The 20,383-nt window shown below is 47.1% G+C and overlaps 1 protein-coding gene across 4 annotated transcripts in view; it reads left to right on the top strand.

The window, feature by feature from the left end:
• LDLRAP1 (low density lipoprotein receptor adaptor protein 1) overlaps positions 1-20,383 on the top strand; it is a 113,506-nt gene that overhangs the window by 35,557 nt on the left and 57,566 nt on the right. For all 4 annotated transcript variants that reach the window (XM_084815864.1, XM_084815865.1, XM_084815866.1 and 1 more), the window contains exons 2-3: positions 11,405-11,547; positions 15,692-15,804. In XM_084815864.1, coding sequence (XP_084671990.1) covers positions 11,405-11,547; positions 15,692-15,804 — 256 coding nt within the window. The remainder of the gene's footprint in view (positions 1-11,404; positions 11,548-15,691; positions 15,805-20,383) is intronic.

The following is a 20,383-nucleotide window of genomic DNA, read 5'->3' as shown; positions in this document are numbered from 1 at the left end:
TAGGCCACAGATCCTGATATTTCATCTGGTGGCTGTGCCATGACACCACTGGCCTCCCATTAAGTGGGCTGAGATGGGAGCTGCCCCCCCATAGAGATGTGATGAAAGCCTGAGTGGGGAGGAAACACAGAAATTTAGAAGAAAAAGCCTGTCCCCTTTTCCTATCAAGGAAATTGGAGGAAAGGATCGAAGAAAAATAACTCCTTTACAAAATATTCTCGGCCTTCAGATGTCTAAGAACCCAGTATTTGTTGCCTTGATCAGCTGTTACAAGCCAGGGAATGAAAAAGAGCAAGCTGTCCAAAACTCAGCTGAGCAGCAATTCCTAAATGTGGCTGAAGACCTAACGTTTGAACGGCAAGGCCATGTCTTCTCCTCTCTGCCTCCTCTCCTGCCTTGCTTCTTATGCCTCCCTTTCAAAATCAATAGTTCCTGGGGGTGATGAATTGGCCACGCTGTGTGTTTTCCTTTCGATCCAGCCTTTTCTTTCTCATCCTGGGGGGCGGGGGATACCTGACACAGGGGCCGGAAACTGGAGAAGCTGTGTACAATTACCTCCTCGGCTTGCCGGGGAGGGCTTGCGGACAAAGCGTGTCCCCAGGCCTCTCGGAGAGAACAAAAAACCCTTCCCCCTTTGTTCTGGGTCGGTGGCATCTATTTTAGTCTCTCTGTCTCCTGCTTGGGTCATGCTTCCGATATCCTTCCTGCCGTCCTTTAGAATGGCTCTTTGGTTATTGCAATCCATCGTGGCTGGGCTGGGGCTTCGGAGGTGGCGGGAGGAGCCTTTATTGTGCAGGCTTCCTGTCTGGGGGTCCTGTTTTCAGAGGAGTTCCTTGTTCAGAGTGCATTTGGTGGCGTTGGGGGTGAAGGAGAGTAGAAATATTGCACCAGCTGTCCTAGCGTGAAGGTTTGTTTGTTGTCCCTTCCCTTACAGCTGCATCTGAGCTCTTAGTCAAGAATATAGTAGTGCACTTTGGGGCACCTCAACCTGGTGCCCTCCAGGTGTGTTGGACTACAACTCCCAACTTTCCCCAGCCAGCATGGCCTATGGTCAGGAATGCTGGGAGTTGTAGTCCAAAACATCTATAGGGCACCAGGTTGGGGAAGACTCTAGTAGTGAATTTTATTTTTTATTTGTTATTACATTCATACCCTACCTTTTCTCCTCTTGCAAGGAACCCAGGGTGCCTTACATGGTCCTCCTCTCCATTTTATCCTCACAACAAGCCTGCGAGGTGGGTTAGGCTGAGAGTCAGTGACTGGCCCAAAGTCACGCAGTGAGCTTCATGGCCAAGTGGAGACTAGAATCTGGATCTCCCAAGGCCCAGTCCAGTGCTCTAACCGCTACACCACACTGGCTCTCAATCTCCCTGCATTTGTCCCAGAGCCTGAATTGAGCCTCCATATATGCACTATGCATCTTTGCCAGCCTTCTCCAACCTGGGGTCCTCCGGACATGTCGGACTACAACTCCCATCATGCACAGCTATGCTTGCTGGGGATGTTGTATGTTGTGGGCCAACTCATCTTTTGGGCCCCAGGGGTGGGAAGGCTGACGCGGGTTTCTTCAAACAGTCAGACAAATGAAAGCCAGGGAAGGAGATAGTGGGCACGATCCCAGTTCCCTCTCTCTTCCTCCTATGCCTGGCCCTCATTGTCCATAGATTCTGAATGTCTGCCTAGAACTTGTGTTGCCACCTTTTTCTTGTATCCAAAACAAAATGGATTCCTTGGGTTCCTTAAGGAGGAGAAAAAGCGGGATATAAATGTATAAATAAATAAATATAATAATAATAATAATAATAATAATAATAATTTCTAGTACCTTCAACCTGTGTGCCTTTGAACATGTGCAGAGTGTCTCTCCTTCGGGGGAAAAGAAAGGTTCTGGCTGTGTGTGTGTTTTAAGGGACCTATGGGCAATGTGCTACTGAGCTTGTGTAGAGTGCCTGTCCTGTGTGAAGGAAATCAGCAACACCTGATTACTTTGAATGAGTTCAAATCTGCAGGGCCAGATGAACTGCCGCCTAGAGTAATAAAGGAACTGGCAGAAGAGGTCTCAGAACCACTGTCTATTATCTTTGAACAATCATGGAGGACGGGTGAAGTGCCAGATGACTGGAGGAGGGCTAATGTGGTCCCTATCTTCAAAAGGGTAAAAAGGAGGAAACTGGGAACTACAGACCAGTCAGTCTGACATCAATCCCTGGGAAAGTTCTGGAGCAGATTATCAAGCAATCCATCTGTAAGCACCTTGAAAATAATGCAGTGATTACTCGAAGCCAACATGGATTTGTCAAGAACAAATCCTGCCAGACGAATCTGATCTCATGTTTTGATCAGGTAACCTCCCTTGTGGACTGTGGGAATGCTGTAGACATAATACACTTCAACTTCAGCAGAGCTTTCGACAAAGTGCCCCATGATATCCTGATGAGCAAACTAGCTCAAAGTGGGCTAGATGAAACAACGATCCGGTGGATCCACAGTTGGCTACAGAATCGGACTCAAAGAATGCTTATCAATGGGATCTTCTCAACCTGGGGAGAGGTAACGAGCGGGGTACCGCAGGGCTCAGTCCTGGGCCCAGTGCTCTTCAACACTTTTATTAATGACTTGGAGGAGGAGGTTCAGGGAATGCTTATCAAATTTGCAGGTGACACAAACTCTCTCCTAGAAGAGAGAAACAAAATTCAAAGTGGTCGTGAGAGGCTGGAGCACTGGGCTGAAAACAGTGGAATGAAATTTAATAGGGATAAATGCCAAGTTCTGCACCTAGGAAAAAGAAACCAAATGCACAGTTATAAGATGGGGGATACTTGGCTCAACAGTACTACAAGTGAGAAGGAACTTGGAATTGTTGTAGATTACAAGCTGAATATGAGCCAACAATGTGATGTGGCCGCAAAAAAGGCAAATGCTATTTTGGGCTGCATTAATAGAAGTATAGCTTTCAAATCACGTGAAGTACTAGTTCCCCTCTACTCAGCACTGGTTAGGCCTCAACTTGAGTACTGTGTCCAGTTCTGGGCACCACACTTTAAGAAGGAGGCAGACAAACTGGAAAAGGTTCAGAAGAGGGCAACGAGGATAATCAGGGGACTGGAAACAAAGCCCTATGAGGAGAGACTGAAAGAACTGGGCATGTTTAGCCTTGGGAAGAGAAGACTAAAGGGAGATATGGTAGCGCTCTTCAAGTACTCGAAAGGTTGCCACAGAGAGGAAGGCCAGGATCTCTTCTTGATCATCCCAGAGTATAGGACACGTAATAATGGGATCAAGTGACAGGAAGCCAGATTCCGGCTGTACATCAGGAAAAACGTCCTGACTGTTAGAGCAATACGACAATGGAACCAATTACCTAGGGAGGCAGTGGGCTCTCCGACACTGGAGGCGTTCAAGACGAAGCTGGACAGCCACCTGTCAGGGATGCTCTGACTTGGATTCCTGAATTGAGCGGGGGGTTGGACTCGATGGCCTTGTAGGCCCCTTCCAACTCTACTATTTTATGATTCTATGATTCTAAATGCTTCCTCAACTGGTCCAGGACTGTACTGTGCAACCTAGTGTTCTGCACTTTGACCAGCCTGCCTGGCTGGGTGTGTGTGTGTGTGTGTGTGTGTGTGTGAGAGAGAGAGAGAGAGAGAGAGAGACCACAGATGCAGCAGTACCAGAGAGTTGGCCTAGTTAGGGCTTGCAGGCAGCCGCTACTGTAGTGCACTAGATGACCAAACCAGTTATCACTCCCCTCCCTGCCACATAACGTAGTGCATAGTGGTGTGCTGTGGCAGCGAACACATACGCATGAGCTGAAATAAGAGCTTTGGCTGAAAAATTGCTGGCTGTGCATCCTCCAATTCTGGCAACTGGCCGAGAAGATAATAGTGTTCTGGCTGAGTGACAACCCAAGACATCTCACGGGCCTTGAGGCAGTGAAAAGTTAATGAAGAGGAGAGTATATTTAAGACTGTGCACAGCTGTTTCATCTATCTTGATACATCTTTGGGATGGCGGGGGGGGGGCTGGGAGGGATTTGAGGGTGATCTGTTATTGTGGGAGTGTACAAGCAAGCACACAGGTGAGACCAGATTCCCTGAAACATCAATCCCATCCCACATAATCCTGAATTGTAAGGTGGTTCTTTGGGAGCTTGTCTCCTGTACTTGACCAGGCATTCTGCCTTCAGCCTTCTGGTTGAAACATGGCCCAAAATTCCCTCCAAAGTATCTGTTTGAAGGAGTGGCTACACCCATGTGTAGTTGCCTGTGTTTTAAGATCATCCATAGGGCAGAGGCCACCATCAAGAAGGCCCTGCTTGCTGGCCTGTTACCAAGTTTGGAAAGGTTGGTGGGCACTACAGAAAGGGCCTTTTCAGTGGTGGTCCCTACCCAGTGGAATTCCCTCCTGAGAGAGTTGCAGCTGACCACATTTGTGGCTACTTTTAAGAGGGTTTTTAAAACTCATCTGTTCTCCCTGGGTTTTAATTGAAAACATTTAGGCAATTTGCTGCTGATGGATATTTTGAAATTGTGTTTGATTGAAACTGGTTTTATTTAAAATGGTTTGCATTTGATATGATTTTGTTAATATATTCATATTGTTTTTATGCTGTAAGCCCCCTTTGGAAAACTATTATGATTATGATTTATTACATTTCTATACCACCCCATAGCCGAAGCGCTCTAGGCGGTGTACAAAAGTTAAAATGTTAAAATTCAATATACAAAGTTTAAAAGCCATTGACATAAAAGCACACAGACAATATACACAAATAACATATAACTAAAAACAACTTTGAACTGTCAAGTCATAACTAAAGACACATCCAGGACCAATTAAAACACATCATGTGCTGCCAAATGCCTGGGAAAAGAGATAGATCTTAACCTGATGCTGAAAAGATAATAATGTTGGTTCTAGGCAGACCTCAGTGGGGAGCTTGTTCCACAGATGGAGGGCCACCACTGAGAAGGCCCTCTCCCTTGTTGCTGCCTTCTGAGCTTCCCTTGGAGGAGGCACCTGGAGGAGGACCTTAGATGCAGAGTGTAGTGTACAGGTTGGTTCATTTTGGGAGAGGCGCTCCATCAGGTATTGTGGTCCCAAGCCATGTAGGGCTTTATAGGTTAAAACCAGCACCTTGAATTGAGCTCGGAAGCATATAGGCAGCCAGTGCAAGCAGGCCAGATTCAGTCTTATATGTGTGGACCTTCTGGTCCCTGTTACAAGTCTGGCTGCTGCATTTTGCACAAGCTGCAGCTTCTGAACCATCTTCAAAGGCAGCCCCATGTAGAGTGCATTGCACTAATCTAACTTGGAGGTTACCAGAGCATAGACAACTGAAGCCAGGTTATCCCTGTTCAGATAGGGGCGTGGCTGGGCCACCAACCAAAGTTGGTAGAAGGCCCTCTGTGCCCCTGAGGCCACTTAAGCCTCAAGTGGCAAAGATGGTTCCAGGAGCATCCCCAAGCTACGGACCTGCTCCTTTGGGGGGAGTGCAACCCCATCCAGAACAGGTTGAACACCCTCCATTCAGTCAGCAGAACCACCCACCAACAGCATCTCAGTCTTGTCTGGATTGTGCGTCAGTATTTTAGGCCTCATCCAGTCCATCCTCGCAGCCAGGCACTGATTCAGCACATCCACAGCTTCACCTGAAGGAAGATGAAAAGGAGAAATAGAGCTGCATGTCATCAGCATACTGATGACAATGCACTCCAAAACTCCAGATTACCGCAGTCAGCAGTTTCGTGTAGATGTTGAACAACATGGGGGACAAAACTGACCCCTGTGGAACCTCATATTGGAGAATCCACAGGGCCGAGCAACGTTCCCCAAGCATCACCTTCTGGAGCTGACCCTCCAAGTAGGAGCGAAACCACTGCAGTGCAGTACCTCCCACTCCCAGCTTAGACAGTCACCCCAAAAGGATACCATGGTCGACGGTATCAAAAGCTGCTGAGAGATCAAGGAGAATCAATAAGGTCACACTCCCCCTGTCTTTCTCCTGACTTAGGTCATCATACAGGGTGACCAAGGCTGTTTCCATGACAAAACCAGGCCTGAACCCCGACTGAAATGGATCCAGATAATCAGTCTCATCCAAGGTTGTCTAGAGCTGGCTTGCAACCACCCTCTCAAGAACTTTGCCCAGGAATGGAACATTTGCAACCATCCTATAATTGTTAAGGTTTTCCGGGTCTAGGGAGGATTTCTTCAGGAGTGGTCTCACCACCGCCTCTTTCAGGCAGCCTGGGGCCACGCCCTCTCGCCAGGAGGCATTAATCACCTCCCTAGCCCAGCTGGCTGTTCCCTCCCTGCTGGTTTTTATAAGCCAAGAGGGGCAAGCATCCAGTAGGGAAGCGGTTGCACGAACCACTGTGAAAGTCAGCTCAGAAATGGATTAAATAAATAAATAAATTTTAGACAAAGTTGTCTGTTACAGCATGATCCTATATCTGTCTACTCAGAGATAAGTCCCACTGAGTTCAGTAGGTCTTGTTCCCAAGTAAGTGTGTAAAGGTATGCAGCGTTAGTTATCCATTGTCGCTGAGTAATATGCAAGCTGCACCAAAGTATCAACACAGGCTTTACATCAGAGGCGCAGGGGTCCTGATCCGGCTCTCTGGAGTTCCCTAGATGGCTGTGCCTCTTTACCACTCCCTTTCCCCCAACCACCAATTGTCTGATGGTTTCTTGGCTTTTGTGCAGTTTTTCTCCCCATTCTGAAAGATTGAAATGCCTCTCCTAAGGCTTAGTTACTGGCAGTACGAGCTTGAAGCTAAAATATACTGGTATTTTTGACTCTGCCCCTTTTGCCTTTGGTCCCATCCACCACAGGAATGTGGCCTCTGAGAGCTTCTCCGAACTGGAATTTGGGCCTTGGGATGATGTAGTAGAGTATCTGTGCTTTACGTAGTAGGGTACCATAGCTGACACAGCTGTAATCCAGGAGAGGGGCAAGCGTCTAAATGCTTTTATGCACTACTTATTTCTGGCTTGAAGCTTCTGGGGCAGTTTTTAACACAGAGTTAGCAAGAGTTTTGTTGCTGTGTTGTTAATGTGAAATTATACCACTTACCAATTCATAATGATAAGAAATCGGCAAGTAGAATGAGCGGTTACGTGGGAGAGCCACTGGGAGACCTGAGCAGGAGATGGCTGTGGAAGTGTACTTGTGATGCTGTGGGGAGGCTTGTTTTTCTCTAGCAAGGGATATCCAAAGTGTTTAGAAGGTGGGAAGAAAGTTTGGGGTGGCTTCTCCCCATCGGCTAGAAGAGAGTTGGTAGAGGTAATGCTGAAAAGTGAGGTTGCATGCTGCCAGGTGCCCACCATTTGGAGCTGGCGTTGCTAGTCAAACCAAAACAGAGGCTGCCAGGTTCTGTCATGTCCCCACTGGAGGATTCTTCCTCCTCAGAAGAAGAGCCAGGGCTCCCAGAAACTGAGGGCATCCCAGAGCAGTGACTGTCACCAGACCAGGAGGAGCTGGGGCCTTCAGGGGAGATGACTGCAGTTCCCTCCCTGTCAGGGGGATGGGACTCAGCCTCCGAGACAGAGGCTGAGCAGCCCTCTGGCCCCCAGGAGCATTGTCGCCTCAAGAGGCAGGCCAGTAGGGCTCCCGTGAGAAGGACTGTTTGCTTGCAAGGAAGGACTCCTCAGGAGGAAGTGACTCCTGATGAGCAGAACTCTGACCAGAGAGCTCTAATGTACTGTAGCTGAGCCCTGGGTGGGGCTCAGCAGGCTTTGGGGTTAAAAGCCATCAGTGTCTGCCTAGCCAGGGCTGGAAAAAGAGTTTTTACTGGCTCCTACTGCCTTGTATCCTGTTTTCCTGACCTTATCTTGAGATTGAACCTCTGTGCTACTGACCTTGGGCTCCTGCTTGACTCTGCTTCTTGGACTGTGTGTGGTATCTGACTGTTTACCTGTGTTTTCACCTTGGCTGCTCTTCAGACTTCTCTTTGGGATTGCTCCCTCTTGCCTGATAAAACTGTGCATTTGACCCTTGCTTGCGGATCGACTTGCTTTTGGGTGGCCCCTAGTTTAACCTGAGCCTGATCTAGCCATAGCAGGACAGGTTCCTGCTCCTGTCTCTCCCTTGTTTGCTTGGCTGCTACTTGGCACAGGGAAATGTAGTCAGCCAGCAACGAAACAGGAAGCCCCTGTGGGAAAGGTAGGTGGGGAGCATGCGGACCCAGCCAATGCTGGGCAGAGGCACTGCAGCTGCTGGGATGATTCCCACCCACATCTGCAGCTTCAGAGTTGGAGGGAAGGTGAGTGGCTTGTCACGCATGCCAGATGGAGGGCACTTGCCACGGCGAGCAAAAATCTGGAAACCTGAATGCTGCTGTTCTTTCTTCTCCTTCCCCTTCCCGCCACGGGTCTACACAACCTTCCATAATATGGCAAGGTATAGCACGAATTTTTCCGATTCTGCGCAAGTACGTTGCAGAAGTTATTCTACCATGATGCAATGAGAGAGGAGGCCTACCTCTCCTGACGGTTTCTCATGAACTGATGAGGGCGGCGGAGGGGTGGCTGGCAGTTTGACCCGTATAGCACAATCTGGGGGGGGAGTTCCAGTCATTCACTCGGTTCGTGAGCATTTCCTGAGGCCTGCACAGGAAACGTCCCCGTGGATTATGCCCCGTTTTAATAGTACAAATGAGACAGCTGTTTGTTTGTTGGGAGGTCAGGCAATAATTAAGCATAATGTCTTCACATTTCTTGGCCCAGCTATGGATATTATCCTTAGCAATGTGTTCGAGCAAACATTTCTTGGGACAGTCTGTCATCAATTCATGTGCTACAACTTTGGCCAGGGTAGAAGAATTTTATGTGCACAAGAGATAACTCGGCTTTCCCCAACCTGACTCCCTCCAGATGTGTCAGACTACAATTCACTCCCCACCCATGTACAACATATAGGAAAGCCGTCAAAAAGCAGTTCTTTGGAACAACCTTTTGAGTCATTCCTCCGAATTCCATCACCATAATCCAACTGAGGGGGTATTTCTCTTGAGAACGTTTTTTTAAAACCTAGGGTGTGCTAAATCATCATAGCTTGTCCAAGCAAAACACAGCCTTAGAGATTTTTAAAAGATTTTTTTAAAAAAATATTTATGAATTTAATTTTTATCCCACCCTTCCTCCAAAGATCATAAGGCAATATACAGGAGTTGTACCCCCACAGCTATACTGTGAGGTAAGTTACGTGCAGAGATGGTTACTCCAGCTGGGTGGCAGGCATGGTGGAGAATTTCATTTGGTTCATTTTTTGATAAGAATGTATCTAAGTTCACAAATTTCTTCATAAACAGGATGGAAAGAAATTGAGATTTCAAAATGTTCAGTGCGGGAGAAAGTAAAACTGACAGATTTGTTCATCCAGGCCCAGAGCTTTGAGTGCTTAGCTCTTAAAAGTCTGGCTTTGAATCATTGTGCATTCAGCCGTGTTTGTGGTGCATAATTAGGTGTGCCACACCTTTTTTCTGTCAGGCTCCTCATCTTTAACATCTACATGGCAGACAAGTATTCCCATGCTGGGAATAGCTGTACAGATTGAACTTGGCAGGTGCAGGTGGGTGAGAATTTTGTTCGGTTTCGTCTGAAAAGAACTTAACAAAATTCACAAACTCCTTCATAAACAGGATGGAAAGAACCTGAAATTTAAAAAAAAAATAATCAAAGGTGGAAGAAAGCGAAACTCTCAGAGTCATCCATCCTGATTGGCTGGGGATCTGAAGCTGAGTCTCCCCATCCCTGGTCTAACATTTAAACTGCTATAACACAGTGCGCTTTTAAAGCTTGAAGTTTAGCAGTTTTGACATAATCTTTTCAGTGAGATGTGCCATGAAATTGTACCCCTAAATATTTAATACACTGAGGGCACAATCCTGTGGCCGCTAGTCAGTGGCTAGACGGCCATAGGATAGGTTGGTTCCCTGAGAACCGACCTTCCTCCCCTCCCATGCTGCCTCGGAGGCAGCTTGGAATGGCTCCATGCTCAGAAGAGGAGTGCGGAGTGGCAAAAACGGGGGCGTTCCGGGGCGGGGAAGGCAAAAAGCCAGTATGACACATCCTACGTGTCATCCGGCAGCCGCTTCCCCCACTCCGCCTTCCCGCGGCTAAACTGCTGAAATCAGCTGTCTAGCCGCAAATGCAGGGCGGCTGAAGCACGGAGGGGACAATCCCCTCCGCATTTCTCCTGCCCTGTAATAGATAGGCAGTTGCCTCCGAGTTCAGAGGCGGCTGCCTATCCTGGTAGGATTGTGCCCTTAGACTGTTCAATGTCAATAACACTGATTCTCAGCTTATAAGAACTATGTTAATTAGAAAAGGGGGAAGTGCTCTTTGGATCTTACACCTCCAACAGACCCAGTTCACACCATCACCACGTCTTAAAGAAGCCCTGGTGTGCGCCGGGTGCCATTTGCCTAATTACCTGTCCAGGCGTGGCTTGTCATGTCATCTGAACCTGGGCAGCATAGCTTGCTGGAGGGGGAAACAACCCTGAAATAACCCAACAACAGCCCATGGGTTATTTGAGGGTTGTTTTGATGGCTTGTTTAAGCCATAGTGATCGTGTGAACTAGGCCGCTGTGTGTTTGGATTCCGTTTTTCATCTGGAAAGGCCTTTATTCCTTGTCCTTCCATCCACAGATGAAAGTAGGGACCCGCTTGTCCAGTTCTCGTGCCAGGAAACACTACCTAAGACAGTCTTCCCCAACCTGGTGCCGTCCAGATGTTTTGGACTTGAAAATGGGGATGTCAAGGGCTCCTTGGAGGCCTCTCTCAGTCTAATCCAGTAGCCAAGTCCAGACACAGACAAAGGGATTCTTTTCAAAGCTTTATTCCTCTTTTACAACTTAACGACTCTACTGTTAGCAACTAGCTATGAGCAGCAGAGTACCTATGCCCTAAGTGGGAACAGTTAGTCCCCGTTTGAAGGAGAATCACTGGCAGACCCTGAACTTAACGGGCTAGGGAGAGTCCCTCCCCTTTTCCTTTGGAACCTCTGGGCACAACCGTTGCTTGCGCGCCAACCAGGCACTACGCCTCCTTTCCGCGCCCTCCATTTGGCGCCGCTCCCTGCGTTGGCGTCGCGCGTCCAGCAAGACCTCTTCCCACGCTCTCTCACTCCCGGGACCGCTATCTATGTCAGGAATGCCGGTGGGAGGAATCTCTGCCAGCTGTTGGCCCTGGGAGGGATGAGCGCGCTCCTCTCCCAGGAGCAGCTGCTCTTCCTCAGAATCAGAACTACTCTGGGATTCTATGGGCTCAGTGTCCACCCTGACAGGGGACTGTCCCTGGGTAAATAGGGGGAATTGCAACTTATGTCCATCCCTCCGTTCATGCAACGTGTCATCCCAAGCGTTCTCAATAATAAATACTCTTCTTAATTCCACAGAGCTCCCAGAAAACTGGACTGACACCAGAGAAACCTTATTGGAAGGCATGCTTTTCAACCTGAAGTACTTGGGCATGACTCTGGTTGAACAGCCCAAAGGAGAAGAGTTATCTGCTGCTGCTGTCAAAAGAATTGTAGCAACGGTGAGTGTTCGTGATCTGGTTTCTAAAGTAGTCCTTGACTTCCCACCCCACCCCACCCCATCCCAAATGTCTTTGGTTGCTCGTGGCAACCTGGTGACACTGCTGCTGCTGTAAGGGCAGCAGAGGCAGAACTTCACATGCAGCCTCTGTAGTTCTGCTGTGTTTAATACAGAGCAGCGCTTTGAAGGTCGAGCAAGTAACTCCTTCTCCCATTCAGCCACAGGAAGGCTTTGACAGTTTTGTAGGTGGAACTGGAAGCATGTGCGATTCACCCGTCTTGTTTTCATACTTCTTTGTAGTATCTCAAATGGAGGCTTGTGGACCTTTCCCTATGCACATCCGATGTGAGTAGCCCCCATTTCATACATTACAAAGAAGTGCAAAAACAGGACATGCGAGTTACTTGCACATCCTGTTCCACAGGTTCACGTGACCTGCTGCTACTCTCTGAGCTCTTGCGCAGGGCTTTTACCACCACCCCACCACCCAGCAATTCCTGCGTGCTGAGGTGTGTTTGGGGGCAGGGCGGGGGGGGGGAGTGTGTGTGTGTGTGTGCACAGCCAACGCTGGATGGGACTGAAAAGGTTGTGCACCCCTGGTTTAGGTGATCAGCAGTGAGTCTCAGGTTTATGCACTAGCCCCTCTCGCTTTGGGTGTGAGAAAGCTTTTGCTGAACAAACTGCAGTTCTGTGTTTCGTACAAACTCAAGGAACTGTGGTTTGCTGTAACCAAAGCTGATTTAAAGAAACCTGGATTTTACATGCTTGCTTCGGGACAAGCCCTGACGGATTTGATAAGACCTGCTTTCTAGTAGATATGTTCAGAATTTCAACCCTAAAGTAATATTATTGCATATTCTCAAATGATGGCCTAATATAGATTAAAAGTGGATTTCCCACTGTTTTAAAGATCCGTCATCTGCTAATTACTCAATTTTAAATTTAAATAAATTTGCTTCCTATCAAAATGTCAATATAGATCTCCCTGAGATAATGTACAATTGAATAAACCAAAATTACAATCACTGTTAGTCAGGCAATCTTTAATTTTTTTATAATTCCCTATGACGTTACCATGCTAGAACCAAAATAAATTCAGGGACACATACTCTTAACTCATAGTCTTGCTGATGAATCCATGAGGGCAATTTTAATTAACTAAAGTTTTAGTTGATGAACCTACAAATTAAACGTAGTAATGCTTGCAGCCCTAATTTTAAATCACAGTCGGGTTTATTTGCTGATTCTTTTATTTTTTTGCATCTTATTAAATATTTTTGCCATCACATTTATGTGGGTGGATTTAGGTTTTGTGTAGCCTTAATTCCCTCTATTTCTGAAATTCAGGCTCTGGGTGCCATTGCTTACACAGCCACAATCGGACACACACCCCATGCACATGCAAGCGAGGTATCAACAGGGTAAAAATAATTGGGGTCGAGGGTAGGGGTAGAACCAAAGGGGACAACTCCAAAACAGCCCAATGAGGACTGCGTGTGCTCAATGGACACAGAACTCTGGCTGTTGCAGCGGATGGAATGGAATGAAGTAGCTGGAAATCTGAACACCAGCTCTTCACGCTGCAACATTTTGTCACAGGTTCCACTTCTTAACACTTAATTGCCGTATTCTGAAGTCATGTACAAGTTCGCTGGGGAAAAACTCACTCAAGTAACATTAACATCCCATAAAACTTCAGTTCATAAAATAGAATGTAGTTCATAAAATGCATAAAATGATTGCAATTATAGGGAATTAGCCAACATAAAGTGATCATGATTTATAACAGGTTTTGAAACATTTCCTAGAATAAAGGAAGCTTTGCAAATTTTTCTTTAAATATTTATTTATTTATTTATTTATTACATTTCTTATTTATTTATTACATTTCTTTACCGCCCAATAGCCGAAGCCATCTGTGCAGTTCACAGCAATTAAGACCATGAAATACAATACAATAAAATACAATATAAAAGTTTAAAACTAGTATAATATAAAAATGATAACCAAATAGACCGTAGCAGCATTGCAAAAATTTAAAATACAGTAACAGATTTAAAACAGAAACTGAAAATCTAAAATGCCTTGGAAAATAAAAAGCTCTTCACCTGGCGCTGAAAAGAATACAATGTAGGCACCAGGCAAGCCTCTCTGGGAAACTCATTCCACAACCCGGCCGCCAAAACAGAAAAGGCCCTCTTCTTAGTAGCCACCTACCTCACTTGTGAGGGCTCCCAGGGAAGGACTGCTGAAAATGATCTTAGGGTCCGGGAAGATGTATATGAGAGGAGACGATCCTTCAGTTAACCTGGCCCCAGGCTGTTTAGGGCTTTGAATGTTAAAATAGCACTGTGAATCTGGTCTGGAAATGGGCTGGCAGCCAGCACAGATGGAAAATACTGGCATAATATTATCATGTTGGCCAGTCCCCATTAACAAACACGCTGTCCTGTTTTGGACCAGCTGAAGTTTGCAGACGGTTTTCCAAGGCAGCCCCACATATAACGCATTGCAGTAATCCAGACAAGAGGTTACCAGAGCGTGGATGACTGTAGCTTGGTTATCTCTGTCCAGATAAGATGTAGTTGATATATCAGTCTAAGCAGATAAAAGATGCTCCGTGCCACTGAGTCCACCTGTGTCTCTAGTGACAATGCTGGATCCAAGAAGACCCTCAAACTGTGATCCTGATCCTCTAGGAGGAGTGCAGATCTTCAGAGCATCATTCCACTCCAGAAGTTTTGCTCTACAATTTCCATTGTCCTCGACCAGTTTGGGATGGTGGCTTGGGATGGTGGGAGAATGTTCTACTCAATCTCAGGTTTCAGATGGAACCCTGCCCCTGTCAGCAAGTCATTCCATCCCCACCTTCATCCCAGGTCTATCTGCACCTCGAGCAACCAGCGTACTTCATAATAAGGAACGAGGCAGAGATTATCATGCTTAACAGGCGAGGAAGCAAAGAGTCAATAATATGGGCATATAGAAGTGAGCTTCAGTCCGCACATCTCCTGCATTCAAATGTCCACCCATTTGTTAGATGTTCAGATAGTTGAGAATAGGGATGTATGGGCAGTACCCAGTGGTAGTCCTACATAGACTAGGCCCATTCACTTCAATGGGTCTACTCTGTGTCAGAGTACCATTGGATACTGCCCTATGGATTTTGTTAAATTCGTTGTGTCTGTGTTTCTCAGCTGGTCAGGCATCTTTCATTCCATCGTCCGCTCACTGATGGAATTGGATTTTTTGTATAAGGATTTTGTCCATTTGCAAATGCACACTTGTGCTAATCCCCCACCCTTAAAAAATTGGTCTGCAAGTCTGTGCGCCTCAGATAAAGCCAGTCTGCTGCAGAATCCGCTGCTCGGATTCACAGAAATCCATTCTCATTCGAATCAGTTGTGGATTTTTCTTACATCCCTAGTTGAGAATAGCAACTTCCTTGTATTAGGGCTAAGCTAAAACAGGGATGTGACGTTTGCCCAGAAAGGTCACCCTCTCTGAAACAGTCCCCTCTCATTTGAATAATAATTTGTGGGGGGGAGAACTGTGAAATGGGGGCCATTTTTATCTCTTCCGCTGTCCCCTGCAGCCTGCACTACTATGGCTGGTGGTACCCCATGGAATTCTGTGGGGCGGTGTCAACAACAACCAAAAATATTGATTTTCAGTGGCAAGCCACTAAAGAATGCTACAATTGCCAAACTTTAGCTTGCAAGCAGTTATAGGTTGTTGTAGTGATGTGGCAATGGTGGGAGCCGGCAAGGGCCACACCAGGAGGTTTGCCTAGCCCTGATCTACATGATCCCTATTTAGATGGATTACACAGCCAATAAGAAGAACCCTCCCTCTTTGTTAAGTAAATTGTTCCAAGGAAGCTGCCAAGAGGTGCAGCAGAGAGAAACAAAACAGTGCCAAAAAGGCTCTTCCCAAGAAGAGTTGTCCGCTCTGTACTCATTTTTGTGCACCAGAAATGTTCACCCATGAAACTTCAGTTCAGCAGTACCAGTAGTGACGAGTAAATTAGCTCATTAGTCATTTACGTGGTTAATGTGTGCCTGTTAGATAATAACATTTCCAAGTCGATTTATCTTGGCCAGACTCACAAAACACCTGGGATGTTTCCTTCTCTCTTTCCCAAGGCAAAAGCAAGCAGTCGAAAACTCCGGAAGGTAACTCTGAAAGTGTCTCCCAGAGGGATAATCCTCAGCGACAGCGTAACGAATGAACCAATCGAAAACATCTCGATATACAGGTATGTCTCAATGGCCTTTTTTATTTATTATTTTTTTATTTTTTTACAATATTTATATAGTGCTCCACATCAAAGATGAACAACAAGATAAAAGAATAAAACCCCACAATTAAAACATTTTAAAATAACAGATTCTGAACATAATAAACCGTGGCTGGTCACTCAGGGAAAGCCTTTTGGAATAACAACATCTTCAGGAGGCACCGAAAGCAACACAACGTTGGTGCTTGCCTGACGTCCAAAGGCAGGGAGTTCCACAGGAAGGGGGCCACTACACTGAAGGCTGTCTTCCTGGTGGACTCCAGCCAGGCCATAGGTCCATGTGGAACAACCAGGAGCAAGCTCTGCGATGACCTCAGTGCCTGGGCAGGTTGGTATAGAAGAAGGTACTCTCTCTCAGGTATCCTGGTCCCAAGTTGTTTAGGGATTTGTACACTAGTACTAATACCTCAAACCTGGCCTGGTAGCAAGTAGGCAGCCAGTGCAGTTCCCTCAGCAAAGGAGTTACATGCTAAAAAGGGGCAGCTCCTAACAACAGCCGAACTGCTGCATTCTGCACCAGCTCCACCTCCCGGACCATCCTCAAGGGCAGCCCCACATAGAGCGCATTGCAGTAATCCAGTCTTGAGGTTACTAATGCCTGTACCACCGTGGCCAAGCCATCCCTGTCCAGGAGTAGCTGGCAAACCAGCCAAAGCTGGTAAAAGGCACTCCGAGCTGCAGCAGCCACTTGGGCCTCCAGTGACAACAATGGATCTAGGAGTACCCCCGGACTACAAAGTTGATCTTTCAGAGGGAGTGCAACCCCATCCAGAACAGGCAATGAGCCTATCTCCTGGACTTGGGAACCACTCACCCACAGGACTTCCGTCTCACTAGGATTCAGCTTCAGTTTATTGGCCCTCATCCAGCCCATTACTGAGTTTAGACACTGATCCTGAACTTGCACAGCCTCTCCTGATTCAGATGTCACAGGGAGACAGAGATGTGTCTCATCAGCATACTGATGGCATTTAGCTCCAAATCCCCCAATGACCTCTCCCAGTGGCTTCATATAGATGTTAAACAACATTGGGGACAAGATGGTGCCCTGCGGCACCCCATAGCTCAATTGCCAAGGGGCTGAGAAATAGTCACCTAATGTTAGTCTCTGAAATCAGCCCTATATGTCGGACCAGAAACACTGTAACACACTGCCTCCGATACCCATCCCATGGAGCCGATCCAGGAGGATACCATGGTTGATGGTATCAAAAGCCGATGAGAGATCGAGCAGACTTAACGGGGTTGCACTCCCCCTGACCCTCTCTCGATAAAGGTCATCCATCAGGGTGGCCAGTGCTGATTCAGTCCCGTAACCAGGACGAAACCCAGATTGAAATGGGTCTAGATAATCAGTATCCTCCAAGAGTGCCTGCAGTTGCTCCGCCATGACCCTCTCAAGTATCTTCCCTAAGAAAGGGGTATTTGCAACTGGGCGGTAGTTATCTAATACTGTTGGGTCCAGAGTGAGCTTCTTCTGAAGTGTCCGCGCTACTGCCTCCTTAAGGACAGCAGGGACCACCCCTTCCCGGAGGGAAGCATTTATCACTCCTTGGATACCTCCTCAGCTAGCTTTTATCAGCCGAGGGGCAGGGATCGAGAAGGCATGTGGTTGGTTGCATTACTGCAAGCAGCTTGTCCACGTTATCAGGCCGCAGGAACTGGAACTGATCCCACCGAATCGGACAGATGGTGGCATCAGACACCTCGACTGGAACTGTGATAACAACAGCGTCAAGTTTGCTGTGGAGACAAGCGATTTTGTCCTCAAAGTGCGATGCAAAAAGGTCGCAGCAGGTCCTTGACGGGGCCAGGGTCCCATTTGCTGGGGAAGGTGTTAACCCGCAGACCACCCGGAAGAGTTCCTCTGGACAGCTTCTTCTTTGCTGCCTGCACTGCCACGCAGTAGGCATGGTTATGTGCTCTAGAGCTTGCTCGGTCATCTTCGCTTTGAGTCTTACGCCATTGGTGCTCTAGCTGACATCCAGCCTGTTTCATTGACCACAGCTCCCCAGTATACCAAGGAGTAGAGTGGGCTCTACAGTGCTGGAGAGGGCACTCAGGTGCAATCAAATCGATGGCCCTCCACATCTCACCATTCCACAGTGAGACTAGGGCCTCAGCTGGATCACCTGCTCTCTCCACTGGAAAATCCCTGAGAGCATTCAGAAATCAATTGGATTCCATTGGTCTCCTGGGGCGGACCATCCGAATGGGTCCCCCACCCCTGCAGGAGGGAAGTAGCACCGTGAGTTCAAACCTCACCAGGAAATGGTCTGACCATGAGAATGGGGTTACTTGGACCCCCTGGTCTTCAGACCACCCAACTCACAACTTGGAGCAAAAACCAAATCAAGGGTATGCCCCGCTTCATGTCTTGGGCCAATGACAAACTGATACAGCCCCATGGTTGTCATGGAGGCCATGAAGTCCCGAGCTGGAGCTCCAGAGACAGCCTCAGCGTGGAAGTTGAACTCACCCAGAAGTTGAGTCCTGGGTTCCTCCAACACCACACTCAAGACTGCCTCTGCCAGCACAGTCAGGGATGCTGGGCAGCAGGGTGGGTGGTACACCAGCAGTATCCCCAGTCCGTCTCTATGGCCCAACAGCAGGTGCAGCCCCTGAAGGCCTGCTCCAAGGTGGAGCAGGTCATGAGGATGCAAAGAAAGTTTTTAAAGCCTGCCAGTAAGAACGCTCCATCCAGCACTCTGCTGCCAAAATTATTCACCTCTCTGATCATTCTCACCAGGTAATTCCCCTCCTTAAATCCCTTCACTGGCTTCCAGTCCTCTCCTAGAAACTGTGCAGGCAACTTGGCCTTATCTTCAAAGGCCTCTGTAGCCTTGGCCCTTCTTAACTCTTCTATCCCGGCACACTCATTCTTGAGACCTTATGTCATCCATGTCCCTTATGCTTGGAAATGCATCATAGAATAGTAGGGTTGGAAGGGGCCTATAAGAACATCAAGCAAACCCCCAAAAACACCTCCCTGTGACCTCCTAATTTCAAAGTCCCTTTTCAAAATTTATATTTTCTGGGAAGCCTTTGGATCATCCCCTAGTCCAGCGGTGTTGAACCTCAGACCAGGGGGCCAAATCTGGCCTGCTTGGAGTCCCATCCCAGCCCTCTGAGGTTCCCCAGATGTCCACATCCCCTTCTCCATATCACCAGGTGGTTCAAACTTCTCCCACCCCACCCACCTGTTGTTTGGCAGTTTCCCAGTTTTCCTCCCAAAGTTTGAAATGCCTCTCCTAAGGTTTTGTTTGTTTGTTTGTTTGTTTACCACATTTGTATACCGCTCCACATCCAAAGACCTCAGAGTGGTGACCAGCAGACAGGATAAAGAATAAAAACACCATGTTAAAATAATGTATTAAAAAAAAAAATGAAACAAGAATTCTGATAAAACCAAGTGACCGCAGCCGGTCACTTGAGGAAGGCTTCCTGAAATAACAATGTTTTCAGGAGACGCCAAAAGAAACACAACGTTGGCGCCTGCCTGACCTCCAAAGGCAGGGAATTCCAAAGGAAGGGGGCCACCACACTGAAGGCTCTTTTCCTGATGGACTTCAGTCAGGCCATGGGTTACTGGCAGTAAGAGCTTTAAATTAAAATATGCTGTTACTTTGGTACCCACTTTGTCTTCAGCTCTGCCCACCACTGGAATGGAGCCCCCCGCCCCTGAGCTTCTCCAAAATGAAAATTGGCCCTCAGGCTAAAAGAGGTTCGACACCCCTGCCCTAGTACCTTATTGTAACCAAGCCAACCTACATGTAATCGAAGTAAGTCCTCCAACTCTGAGCATTCCCCGGCCAGAGTTGTAGGACTTTTTTCTGTCTAAACATGCAAAGGATTGCACCCTAAGATTATTTTATTTATTTATTATTTTATTAAAATGTTTTATATGACACCTTTAAGACTGAAAACCCATCCAAGGCGGCTGCCGCCCCCCCCCCCTTTTAATGTCAATACAATACAATATGGCTTCAGACCAGGCTACCTGAAAGACCGACTTCTCCCAAAGGAGCCTGCTGGGTTCTTAAGGTCTTTTGGAGAAGCCCGCCCTTCGATTCGAGACCACCACCTGCAGAGACATGTTTAGTGATGACCCGAGAGAGGGCCTTTTCAGTGGCTGCTCCCAGACTGTGCGCCTCCCTCCCAAGTGAGGCTAGGTTCACTCCCTCTCTGCTGTCCTTTTGCCAGCAGGCAAAGACCGCTTTATTCAAGAAGGCTTTTAGCCTGGAAGTGGGTCTCTTGAGTTCAGTGTTGTTTTTAATAATAGCTCTTTTCCTGTAATTGTTATGTTTTATTATATTTTAATGTATTGTTTTACTGTTCTAATCCATTTTAATTGTTTCTGTAAGCTGCCTTGAGTGCTATTTTTTGGGGTAGAAAGGTGGGGCACAAATAAAGCAAACTAATAAATAAATAAATAAATAAAACATTAGTAGGAACCAGCACTAAAACAACCCATTTAAAATCCCAGTCCGGAACATTTACTAAAGCCAATAGATAGATACAAATAAAACAAGCAACA

Source organism: Heloderma suspectum, chromosome 10 (genome assembly GCF_057233095.1).
Source record: "Heloderma suspectum isolate Gila_16-S chromosome 10, 16-S_ref, whole genome shotgun sequence".
Classification (NCBI taxonomy): domain Eukaryota; kingdom Metazoa; phylum Chordata; class Lepidosauria; order Squamata; family Helodermatidae; genus Heloderma; species Heloderma suspectum.
Note: the sequence above shows the minus strand (reverse complement) of the source record. Positions and strands in the feature narration are given on the sequence as shown.